Here is a 12,553-nt window from a genome sequence, read left to right as displayed (position 1 = left end):
AAGAAGAAATATTACTGTATGTGGCTTTAAAAACAAGGAGGGGAAGGACAAAAAGAATGAGCCAATCCAGATTATAAAACATGCATTTTTATAATGCACAGTGTATAATGGCATGTGTTTAGAGTAGTTGTCGCTAAATGAATGCACTCAGATATACGGCACTCAAAATAGGCCACTGCATTTATGGTACTTTTCTATTTTTAATGGTTCCTATGCTGACGTATTCTCAGAATCAGAGATACAAAGAAACAAGGAAAGGAAGAGAATAGGAGAGCTTGTTCCAAGCATGCGTATATATAAAAACACCAAGAGAATGGGGAAAGATACAGACAAGAAAAGATATGAGTGAAGAGAAGAAATCCTGGGTTCTCATGAACAAAGCAAAATGATCTGCCTACCAACCACAAGAGATTTGTGCCAACAGTGGGAGCAGTGACATATTGTGAAGCCTATGAAATTGCACATACCAGTCAACCCAAATGAGAAATTCAGTAAGTTATGGAACAATGCAATTCCCTACACAGAGGAGGCCAAGGGATAGAGAAAGAATATTGTCCTCGCAAGCAAAAAACATTCAGTTCAAATGAAAATGGCATGCAAATTCGCAGACAAGACAGGTGCATAGTAAAAGAAAGGCAAACTGCAAACCTGAAAAGAAATTCCAATTTGGTAAAAGCATCCAGAAGAAACAGAGAATACAGGTGGCATTCCCACTCAACAGAAACATGACAGCAAATGCACACAAGCTAAAGGAGTTTCACATCCAATCCATTGGGTTTTGGCACTGACCTGTAGAAGTCTGTGATGGAGACATCTCAGATATTATGAGGCTTGACTGGTCTTGTGTGAAGCCTCTCTTTAATGGTTCAGCAGAAGGCTCTCTTTCCATTTTCATGGTGGCCTGGGGCCTCCAAGGGACTTCAGGAAAGCAGGTGATATTGTTTATTCCATCCACACAACGATATCCAGCAGGGCAGGCTTGCATTAAGCAATCGTCATAATTAAGCTCACAACTTTGGCCCTATAAGGATTTTTGAAAAAATCATTTTGAAGGCAATTTTCAATTTTATATTAACATTAAATGGTTCATGTTATAGTTCTCTTTCATCCCCCCTTCCCCCCCGGATGCTGCCTATTTAAATTGGGGAAGCTGCGCTTTCCAAAATTAATCGGATCTGACTGAGCTTTTTGCCTTTACTGATTTCGTGGCATAGATCTAGGCTTTAAAACTGTAATTTAATCATGACATTTTTACTTCCCATCAGTTCAAAGAACAAGTATTAATGTTAAAATAAAGATTCCATCCCATAGTCCCTGCAACATGTTGTGCCCTGGGAATAGCTCTGTCCCTAAATCATTCGCCGCTTTGCAATATAACAATATGCTCCTTAGAGATTAAACTAAAAGAATATAGAGGGATGCAAACAAAGAATTCGTTCTGATGTTGTAATTACTTTTCATTGCACTGGCTTCAAGTACACAGTGATTTCCACACTTTAAATTGATTTGTGTAGCATTCTGCCATCATAGCCTTACAAAACAGGTCCTAACACAGTAAAATGGTTGCTAGCTCTTAGAAAAGCAAGAACCATGGTGCATCTGCATCTTTAAGTAGCTGCATATTTGACATTAGAATTGCTCAATTATCAAGATTTCACAGATGAAAAATGGGATACATGTGGCTAAACAATATGAGAGTGTGGTTGAAGTGGGAAAAGTTATTAATGAGGAAGAACACTCAAGCTAAACAATCTGCAATGATTTGCTTTTGCCGGGAAAGACAAAAATCTACCCTTGTCCCACTGCTGAACTATATGAGTACAAAATTACACTTTTAAGTCAGTTTGCAGCAACCGAAGCAAGTTGAGGACAAAGGAAGAAGGTGGGGTGCGGAAAGATACAATGGGACATTTTAAAAGAGATAGTAAGATCACAGAGTAAGTTAATTTAGACTTTCCATGCCAAATTGGGATGGTTGGAGGGTATGGTATTGTTCTTCGGTGTATGTGTGTGTTCTGCCCCCACAAGCTGTTCGCATGGAGGAAACAGAGTTGATATGCTCAGAGGAACAATTGATAAAGACTTTAATAAAACAATTTATTATTTACAGTATTTATATTCTGCCCTTCTCACCCCGAAGGGGACTCAGGGCGGATCACATTACACATATAAGGCAAGCATTCAATGCCTTAACATAGAACAAAGACAGAAACAAACACAGGCCTCGAGCTGGCCTCGAACTCATGACCTCTTGGTCAGAGTGATTTGTTGCAGCTGGCTACAGCTGGCTGCTCACTAGCCTGTGCCACAGCCCGGGCCTGTGCAAGATTCAAATCCCAACTTCTCTTGATTTAACTGGCAAAAGCCTATTAAAAGGCTAGGGATTTGCTCTAAAAGTTATCTTTGCCTACTTGTGTGTTGTCTTTTCTTTTTGTTTTCTGTTTCTTCAACAAAGCCACTTTGCTTACAGAACCAGCTGTTTAATTGTTTAACTTCTATTGATCAATCATTGCCTATCACCCTTGATGTAGAATATTTTTAGCATCTTCACTCCTCTGACACCTAATAGTCTATTAATAGCCTACTTCCAGAGATGCAGTTGGATCTAGTAGAGAGGCTCCGTCCCTGGGGAAGATTCTGAAAGGGGAGGGGAAAGGGGATATCTTAAGAGAAAGGGGATATCTTAAATGAAAGGGGCTAACTCTGGATCCCTCCCATAATGGCTATTCACAATATGCAGGCTAACCTATCCTAATTGAGAAATACAGAGGAGGCTTCTGTGGCTGCATGACAATGTGTGTGTGTGTATAATCTGAATCCTTTTGGTTAGACACAGCTATACTCTTAATGAGACATGCTGCATTATCACATGATGTCTACGGCCCACACCACTGCTGAAATTATAGTTTAGCCGGTATTGCACCACCTGACATCGATAAGGAAGTAGCAGCCTGTCATGTAAGAACCAAAGCATTAACATCTCTGGCCCGTTCTCAGTTCGGAGATCAGCCAGCAAGCCAATGCCTTAAATCAAGAAATAGTTTCCTAAGATCTACAGAGATACTCACAGGCACACTCTCAGTGAGAGTCCAAAAGTAGCAGGCTAAAACCTGAAACCTCAATCAGTGGCTGATATCAGATGAGAAACTCTCTCCTGGGCACAGAGAAGACTGAGTGACTTGGAAGGCACTGAAAACACTGCACTCTGGCACCATGAGAGGCAGAGCTAACCTTAAACGGGGCAACAAAGTGGAGTCCATGACATGCTAGTGCGGAGAAGAGCAAACCACAGACCACCTACTACAATGCAGTCTGAGCCCTGCTAAATGCACAATGGAGGACCTTTTTATGATGATATCAGAGACACTCAAAGTGGCCAGCTTCTGATCAAAGGAAATGTAGTATAATGCCAAGTTTCCAACTTTGTTTGTGTTTTTTCTATACATTATAACTGTATTCTCAATTCTCTTCTGACATGATAAATAAAAAAACTGATACACAAATATGTAAGTAGGAGTTCTGTGCTTATAGCTGCCAGTCTAAAAGTCATTTTGGAAGGAAAACAGTCATAGGACATGCCCAGGTTGAACATGTCCTATGACTGTTTGACATGCCCTGGAGAAACCCCCAGGGAAATGCTATGAGGCTGTTGTGGGACACATATGATGATTTAAAGATTTATATGCTCATATTTAGCCCTCAGTAGGTCAAGAAGTGGTAGATCTGGACTGGGACCATAACACTGGGCAAAAAAACAAAACAAAACAAAAAACAGCTCCCAACTCCCTGTAGCCTCAACATTCACCTGCAGCCAAAGGGCCCACCATTTGATCACAGGGGAACATTTGAATCCCCTATGGTAGAAACCATGGCTGTTTCCCCCAATCTTAGCAGATGGGAGAGGCTTATGGAGCACCATATAAGCACCATATAAGGCACCAGCCCTTCCCATCTGCCTTTTTTGCTCATGAGCCTGACTCTTTCTATGGCAAGAAGTGGAGGGAGAACAAAGATTGGTGTACAGTACACCTTGGCACCCCCCATTTGGAGTGAAATGGAGAATGTTTGGGATGGCATCTCTAGGTTCTGAGTCTTGAGGAAAGAGTCCCTAAAGATCTCTCCTTGGGGCTAGACTGGGAGGGGGGTTAGCTCTCGCCTATAGGGTTCTGGGACTCATGAGGGAGTATCCTTGGGATGGTCTTCCAGTAATGACTGGCCAGGGATAACAAACATCACTATGGTGTGCTCCCGGGGTCAGGTTTTTTTGCCCAGAGGTTGGCTGAGCAGGTAGTCAGAAAATGATATATGACCATATGCCACTACCCAATAAATGGCCCTTTATTTCTCCATACATCTGTGTCTGGTCTCATAATTTCATGATGGGAATTCAACTGAAATTAAATCCCATCTCTAAATTTCACATCTCTATTGACCTGTATAGACATAGATATATGACTATTGTTTGAAACTTCAGATGCATGGTCTTGATGCAAATAAATGTTTTATAAATGTGATAGTGTCTTGGCAAATAAATTATTTTCTATCATAGTACCTGAATTGAAATGTATAATACTATTACTATCATCAAGGTTCAGAACTGGGTGAAAGGGAAAAAAACATATTTTCACATTAATGATCACCAGTGCCATAAAGAAATGCATAATAATAATAATAATAATAATAATAATAATAATAATAATAATAATAATAATAAACTTTATTTATACCCCACCACCATCTCCCCAATGGGGACTCGGGGGCGGCTTACATGGGGCCATGCCCAGAACAATAAAATATCACAGAATATAAATAGAACAACAAATCATAACACATTAAACAATACAATAAAAGATAATATACACTACATTAAGCAAAATCAAAAGAACAATAAACCAAGGGCAGGCCACATGAACACTAGGTTAAAAACTTGGGGTGAGAAAGGGAATGGGAATAAACCACAGAAAACAGGGGCATAAAGTAGTGGTGCAATCTGGAGGACAGATATTGGAGGAGAGTAACAAAAGGGATATCTGCAGTAATTACTCTCCAAAAGCACAACGGAAGAGCCATGTTTTCAAATCTTTCTTAAAGGCTGCTAATGTGGGGGCTTGCCTAATCTCACCGGGCAGTGAGTTCCACAATCGGGGGGCCACAGCAGAGAAGGCCCTCTCCCTTGTTCCCAAAAGGCGGGCCTGAGATATCAGCAGTGGCGACAGGAGAGCCTCCCCTAACGATCGAAGGGATCAGACAGGTTTATGATAGGAGATACGGTCACGAAGGTAGGTGGGTCCCAAACCGTTTAGGGCTTTATAGATGATGGTCTGCACCTTGAATTGGGACCAGAAAATAAACGGCAGCCAGTGGAGCTCCTTGAACAAGGGAGTTGATCTTTCCCTGTAACTCGCCCCAGTTATTAGTCTGGCAGCCGAACGCTGGACCAATTGTAATTTTCGGGCCGTCTTCAAGGGAAGCCCCACGTAGAGCACATTGCAGTAGTCCAGCCTAGAGGTAACTAAGGCATGGACCACCGTGGTCAAGTCAGACTTCATGAGATATGGTCGCAATTGGTGCACAAGTTTTAGTTGTGCAAAGGCCCTCCCGGCCACCGCCGACACCTGCGCCTCAAGTGTCAACGCTGACCCCCAAACTGCGGACCTGTGATTTCAGGGGGAGTGCAACCCCGTCTAGCACAGGTTGCCACCCGATACCCTGATCAGACGAGCGACTGACCAGGAGGGCCTCTGTCTTGTCAGGATTGATCCTCAGCTTGTTCCTCCTTCTTATCCAGTCTGCCACAGCGGCCAGGCACTGGTTCAGCATCCGAGGGGCTTCCTTGGATTCAGTTGGAAATGAGTAGTAGATGTGCGTGTCATCTGCGTAGAGATGGCAACGCCCTCCAAAACTCCGGATGACCTCTCCCAGCAGTTTCATGTAGATGTTAAATAGCATGGGGGATAGGATAGACCCTTGCGGGACCCCACAGGTCAATGGCCAGGGGTCCGAGCAGGTGTCCCCCAGCTTCACCATCTGGGAACGACCCTCCAGGAAGGACCGGAGCCACAGCAAAACCGTGCCACCAAGCCCCATCCCAGAGAGCCTCCCCAGAAGGATACCATGGTTGATGGTATTGAAAGCCACTGAGATGTCCAAGAGAACCAGCAGGAACAATGGTATTGGCATAGTCAAAATGAGAAAACCTGACTTTGGCAAGTAGGAAAGAACGCATAGTAATATATGCCTGGCAATGAATAATTACATTTAACCCCAATTTCTTAGAAATAATAAGGCCATGGATCTATTTGCTTCTGTATAGTACTACTTACTGAACAGTAATTGAGGCCTTATAGTGGGGGAAAAAGTATTATTCAGATGCCAATTGTACAAGTTTTTCCACTTAAAAAGATGAGAGAGGCCTGTAATTGACATCAACTATGAGAGACAACATGAGAAAACACATCCAGAAAATCACATTGTCTGATTTTTCACAAATTTATTTGCAAATTATGGTGGAACATAAGTATTTGATTCATAACAAAAGTTCATCTCAATACTTTGTTATATATCCTTTATTGGCAATGACAGAGGTTTTCTATAAGTCCTCACAAGGTTGGCACCCACTTTTGCTGGTATGTTGGCCCATTCCTCCATCCAGGTCTCTTCAAAAGCAGTGATGTTTTGGGGCTGTCTCTGGACAACACAGACTTTCAACTCCCTCCAAAGGTTTTATAAAGGGTTACGATCTGGAGACTTGCTATGCCACTCCAGAATCTTGAAATGCTTCTTATGAAGCCACTCCTTTGTTGCCCTGGCAGTGTGCTTGGGATCATTGTCATGCTGAAAGACCCAGCCATGTTTCATCTTTAGTGCGCTTGCTTACGGAAGGAGGTTTGCACTCAAAATCTCACGATACATGGCCCCATTCTTTCTTTCTCGTCCCTTTGCAGAGAAACAGCCCCAAAGCATGATGTTGCCACCCCCATGCTTCACAGTAGATATGGTGTTCTTTAGATGCAACTCAGCATTCTTTCTCTTCCAAACACGACGAGTTGTGTTTCTACCAAACAGTTCTACTTTGGTTTCATCTGACCATATGACATTCTCCCAATACTCTTCTGGATCATCCAAATGCTCTCTAACAAACTTCAGTAAGGCCCAAACATGTACTGGCTTAAGCAGGGGGACACATCTGGCACTGCAGGATCTGAGTCCTTGGTGGTGTAGTGTGTTGTTGATGGTAGCCTTTGTATGTCGGTCCCAGCAATCTGCAGGTCATTCACTAAGTCCCCCCATGTGGTTCTGGGATTTTGGCTCACCGTTCTTGTGATCATTTTGACCCCATGGGGTGAGATCTTGGAGCCCTAGATCGAGGGAAATTATCAGTGGTCTTGTATCTCTTTCATTTTCTCATTATTGTTCCCACAGTTGATTTTTTCACACCAAGCTGTTTGCCTATTGCAAATTCAGTCTTCCCAGTCTGGTGCAGGGCTACAATTTTGTTTCTGGTGTCCTTCAACAGCTCTTTTGTCTTCACCATAGTGGAGTTTGGAGTGTGACTGCTTGAGTTTGTAGACAGGTGTCCTTTATACTGATAACAAGTTCAAATAGGTGCCATTACTACAGGTAATGAGTGGAGGACAGGGAGCCTCTTAAAGACGAAGTTACAGGTCTCTGAGAGCCAGAAATCTTGCTTGTTTGCAGGTGACCAAATACTTATTTTCCACCATAATTTGCAAATAAATTTGTGAAACATCAGACAATGTGATTTTCTAGATGTGTTTTCTCATGTTGTCTCTTGTAGTTGAGGTCTTTCTATGATGTCAATTACAGGCCTCTCTCATCTTTTTAAGTGGGAGAACTTGTACAATTGCTATCTGACTAAATACTTCCCCACTGTATGTGGCACAATAAATCTGCCTAATATGTACATTAAAAAAAACACACACACATGCAGACACACATGCATTCTGGCACATAGGTTTGGGGTAGGCTAGAATACTTATTTTTGATATATAACCTGTTTGTTTCTCTGAGAACATACTATCCTACTTTCCATTTAAGAAAATCTCAGAGCAGTTTATAACTATGAAAACATCAATGCAATAAAAATAGTAGTTAAAAACAATACATGAATAATAACAATAGAAGCAATTTATTTTTGAAGATCAAGATAGCTGGTAAAACTGAGCATGTAGCTACTAGCTAGTACTTTCAACAGGTATGTGTTTGTTAGTTTGTTTGAAGTGTTTATATCCCATTCTTCAGACCAAGAATATCCCAGGGTGGCTTATAAGCAGTTAATTTGGTTTAGATTTTGGTGTATGTTTTAGATTGATTTAATATTTTAAATATTTTAATACTACTTTAACTGACCTTTTAGATATAAATTTCACTGTATATTGCAATCATTTTAATTTGAAAGGAGTCTTGAGTGCTAACCTTGAGAAAATGATGGGGTATAATTACAAATGATTATGAAAATAATTATGATGTTGATGGTGTTGATGATGATTTTGATTTTGTTGATGACAAAGATGACCAATATGTGAGAGGGAGCAGATCAGGTGCAAATGGGCTAAGCATATGAGAATCCATTCCACAGATAGGCAAAAGTGTTAGTCCCCATTGGCCATTGCCCTTACTATTTTCCCACTTAGGCATCCAAAAAGGCTAGAGATGGCACCACGGAAATGAGAATAGAGAGAGATCTGTGCTTCTTTTCATTTTCCCAGAATTAAGCTCTCATTTTTCACAATTCTAATCAGATAAGGGAACGATTCCTTTTAAAAAAAGTTAAGCTACAGTGTTTACATTGATCTATAGATATGTTGACTCAAGTTTTGGGAGTCAACTTTTGCCTAAAATTTCTGAACGTATCCATGAGGATATACCAGGCATAGGCAAACTAAGGCCCGGAGGCCGGATGCAGCCCCCTGGGTGCTTACCTCAGGGACTCCTCATTTTCCCTGTCCTCTTGGCAGAAGGACACAGTGGCCCACCACATCCTTATGCCAAAATGATGGGGGCAGAAGGTACATAGCAGCTGAGAGCCCTCTGGAGCGCTTTCAGCCACGTGTGTCTTGACCTCCTCCCGGCATAAGGACAGTGTGAGTGGCCTCATCCTTATGCCAGAAGAATGGTGCGAAGAAGGCACGCAGCTGCTGAGAGCCCTCTGGAACACTCTCAATCACTGTCTGTCTTGCCCTCCTCCCAGCATGCCAAGAGGACATGCAAGGTTCTGGGGAGGAATATGGGAGTAGGACCAGGGCAGTTGCCTTCTTCCCAGCTAAGGATAGGGTGAGCAGTCCCATTCTTATGCTGGGAGGACAAACTAAAGATGACCCAGGCCTTGCCCTGCCCCCTCCTGGCCCTGCCCTCTCCTGGCTCCTCCCCCTCCCAGGGTATGCCCAGCCTCCCTCCCTCCTGGCTCAGCCCTCCCAGCCGGGCCCACAATGAAGCCCTAAGACGAAAAGTTTTGCCCATGCCTAGTATATACGGGTAGATGTTTGGGTTTTATGTGGCAGCTTCAATAGTCTAGTCATGTGTTTGCTCCTAAAATGGTAAAGAGGAGTTGATATTAATTCACCAGCTGTCATAATGTAAAGTTATGGCTGTCACTAATACCATTTTTGGTTTTTTTTCCTGTATAATATGTTATACAACTTCAACTAGGCTAGCTGGTTTGAGTGCTTTGTGTGCTTCTGGTTTGTGGACCAGTGGCAAAAGGCAGAATTAGGAACTGTAGTGTTAAATCAGCTTAAGTTTTTCCAGCTCACCTCATTGATTATGAACTGTTTCAATTGGAACCTGGGGTTTTATTCTACATGAGGGGTTAGCTATAGGCTGCTTTGTATCATGGTTGCTTTTGAAGGGTTTATTCATTTTTGGAGAGCCCAAAACGGTAACTTAGGTCAGATTTTTACAACACAGTTCATTACTTTGATGATTTCTCATTTGTGGGAGCTAAGAAAAGCAGACAATACAAATAAAACTTCTAGAATAAAAGAAAGTGTGACTCATAGGGGAGCAACTTGAAATATTATGTGTTTTAACAGAAGTGGCTGAATTTATCATTTTAAGCTTTTTTAAATATGAGATTGCAAAAGGTTTATTCAGAATTACAACTGTAATGAAAATTGACTAGTTTTAGGCATCCAAATTATTATTTTGAAAATAAACACTTTGAACTCTATAAACAATTCTAAATGCCTTTCAACCTAGTCATGTTAACTGTTGTTTGTTCTAGCAGTGTAGTGATAATGGATACTGATATCTGCACATAGCACACATGGTAGCACCTTCTAGATATCAATGAGAACAACAGCAATGCCAATATATAACATACATGATCATCACAGTAGAGAGAAATACTCTATTTGTGGAAACATTATAAATTAATTAGAAACTAGTTACTGGCAAGGGCCCGGGCTGTGGCCCAGGCTGGAGAGCAAGCCAGCTGCAACCAGCTGCAATGAATCACCCTGACCAGGAGGTCATGAAGTAGAGGCCCGCTCGGAGCCTATGTTTGTCTTGTCTTTGTTCTATGTTAAAAAGCATTGAATGTTTGCCTATATGTGTAATGTGATCCACCCTGAGTCCCCTTCGGGGTGAAAAGGGCAGAATATAAATGTTGTAAATAATAAATAAATAAATAAGGAAAAATTAAGACATGGCAAAAGTATTAGTAGGAACATAGCAACATACCACAAATCCAGGGTCGCAGTAACAGGTATAACCCAAGCCTGGTTCTTTCTGGGTACAAATCCCATGTATGCAGGGATTAGAGGCACATTCATTGATGTCATCTTCGCAGTAGAAGCCTTCCCAACCTGCCAGCATGAGAGAGAAAAAAGAATGTGAACATCATTTATTTATTTATTTATTGAATGTGTGGTCTTTTTTTTCCAGATGGAAGTCAAGGGAAAATCAAGAGGGGATTCATCAATGATCTTTGGTCCCAGAGAACTACGTTGGGATTCCTCACTCACCTTTGGTTTGAGAGAACCAAGATGGGAATTCATCACTGACTTAAGTCCATAGAACTTGACCTTTGGCCTCATAGAACTAAAATTAAATGTCATTACTTATTTTTAGCAGATAGAAACACTACCAGAAAAACCGTCAAAAGGAGCTAAACAGGGGCTAAATGGAATGAGGTGACTATACTAAGCTTTGCCCAAGTTCTTCATTTCAGAGGAACAAATCAAATCTTTAATTCCATGGATTTTTATTGAGCGAACTTTTAGCATTGACATAGGCCTAAACTTCACTTTTTAAGGGCTGAACACTGGCAAACTAGCATTTCAACACTACTGAAACAGGACTTTCTTCCACCATCCTCTCTAGCCCTTAGTGTTGCTAGAAAGTGAACTCAAAAGAGTTTCCCAGCCCTCCTGAGCTTGGAGGATAGCCAGTGGGAAGGAGATACTGTTCCCAGCCTTCCCCACTACCCACATCTCTTGGATTCTACTGTTCTGTCCAAGGAGGTACAGCTTGAAATCCTGCCCTGGATCTGGGATCCACTTTTATTTCCCATCTGAGTGTGATATCAAGTCTGAAAGCCAAATAGCAACTTAAGCCAAATCCATTCATTGCCAATTCATTCAGTTCCAAGAATGGGCGTAATTCAAAATGAAAACAATTTGTTCTACAGATTTATTTTGCAACAATATTTAATCTTTCTGTCCCACACATGGTAAAATTAAACACTTTAAAATGCTAATTAAAACTACTGATTTTATCTTTGGATTCCAGACAATCTTTAAGTGCATTTGGTTGTTTTCAGTCCAAACTGTTGTTCTGCTTTGCAGGGTGTTTTTTTAAAAAAAATTAAAGAGGTTATATTTGTTTACACCTAAGAATAATTCTTGAAGCAAGTGAAAAGTAATTTCCTGATAAATTGCTTTCTGTTTACAGAAAACACTAACTACATAGTTTAATTTCCAGTATGTCCTTTATTAGCCTGGTAAAGAATGTTATCCATAGTTATGAGTAGAATCTGTTAGTATTAAAATATCATACTTTTTAAAAAAAATTCCCAACAGTTACCTCTTTGGCATCTGCAGAAGTAACCATTAATAAGATCTTCACAGACCGAGTCATGTAAGCAAGGTGAAGAGCTGCATTCATTGATGTCTATTTCACAAAAATGACCAGAAAAGCCATCTGGGCACCTAGAGATATAATCATATATTACATATTTTACTATAGTGTATTAAAATAATATTATGCAGGAGTAAAGTAAATATATCATTAACATTATCCAACTTGCTGTTGTCTAGTTCAGTCTCCCACAGACATTTGCATGTAACTTATTGATCATGCTGCCTGGGAATAGTTGATGTTACAGTCCAATATATTTAGTTGGTGGGTTCAGGAAAGCTGCCTTGGTTTATTAATAGATAGCCATGTCTGGATATGATAGCCAGAATAATTGCAGGGACCTCAGTAAATGGACTTATAGATGTGGAAATTAGTAGTGCATAGTTGTATAACATCCATATCCAGTTGTATAACATCCATATCCAGTTCATGGTACTGTTACATTAATACATAG

General features: G+C 41.0%; 1 protein-coding gene across 1 annotated transcript in view; it reads right to left on the bottom strand.

Moving 5' to 3' along the window:
* The window catches only part of eys (eyes shut homolog), an 804,562-nt gene that overhangs the window by 484,949 nt on the left and 307,060 nt on the right, over positions 1-12,553 (bottom strand). The window contains exons 13-15 of the mRNA XM_062969072.1: positions 12,046-12,170; positions 10,702-10,826; positions 790-1,021 (exon numbers count right to left, since the gene is read on the bottom strand). Of these exons, the coding sequence (XP_062825142.1) occupies positions 790-1,021; positions 10,702-10,826; positions 12,046-12,170 (482 nt within the window). The remainder of the gene's footprint in view (positions 1-789; positions 1,022-10,701; positions 10,827-12,045; positions 12,171-12,553) is intronic.

This window comes from Anolis carolinensis, chromosome 1, assembly GCF_035594765.1.
Source record: "Anolis carolinensis isolate JA03-04 chromosome 1, rAnoCar3.1.pri, whole genome shotgun sequence".
Classification (NCBI taxonomy): domain Eukaryota; kingdom Metazoa; phylum Chordata; class Lepidosauria; order Squamata; family Dactyloidae; genus Anolis; species Anolis carolinensis.
The sequence above is the reverse complement of the archived record's forward strand: the minus strand, read 5'-3'. Positions and strand labels throughout refer to the sequence as shown.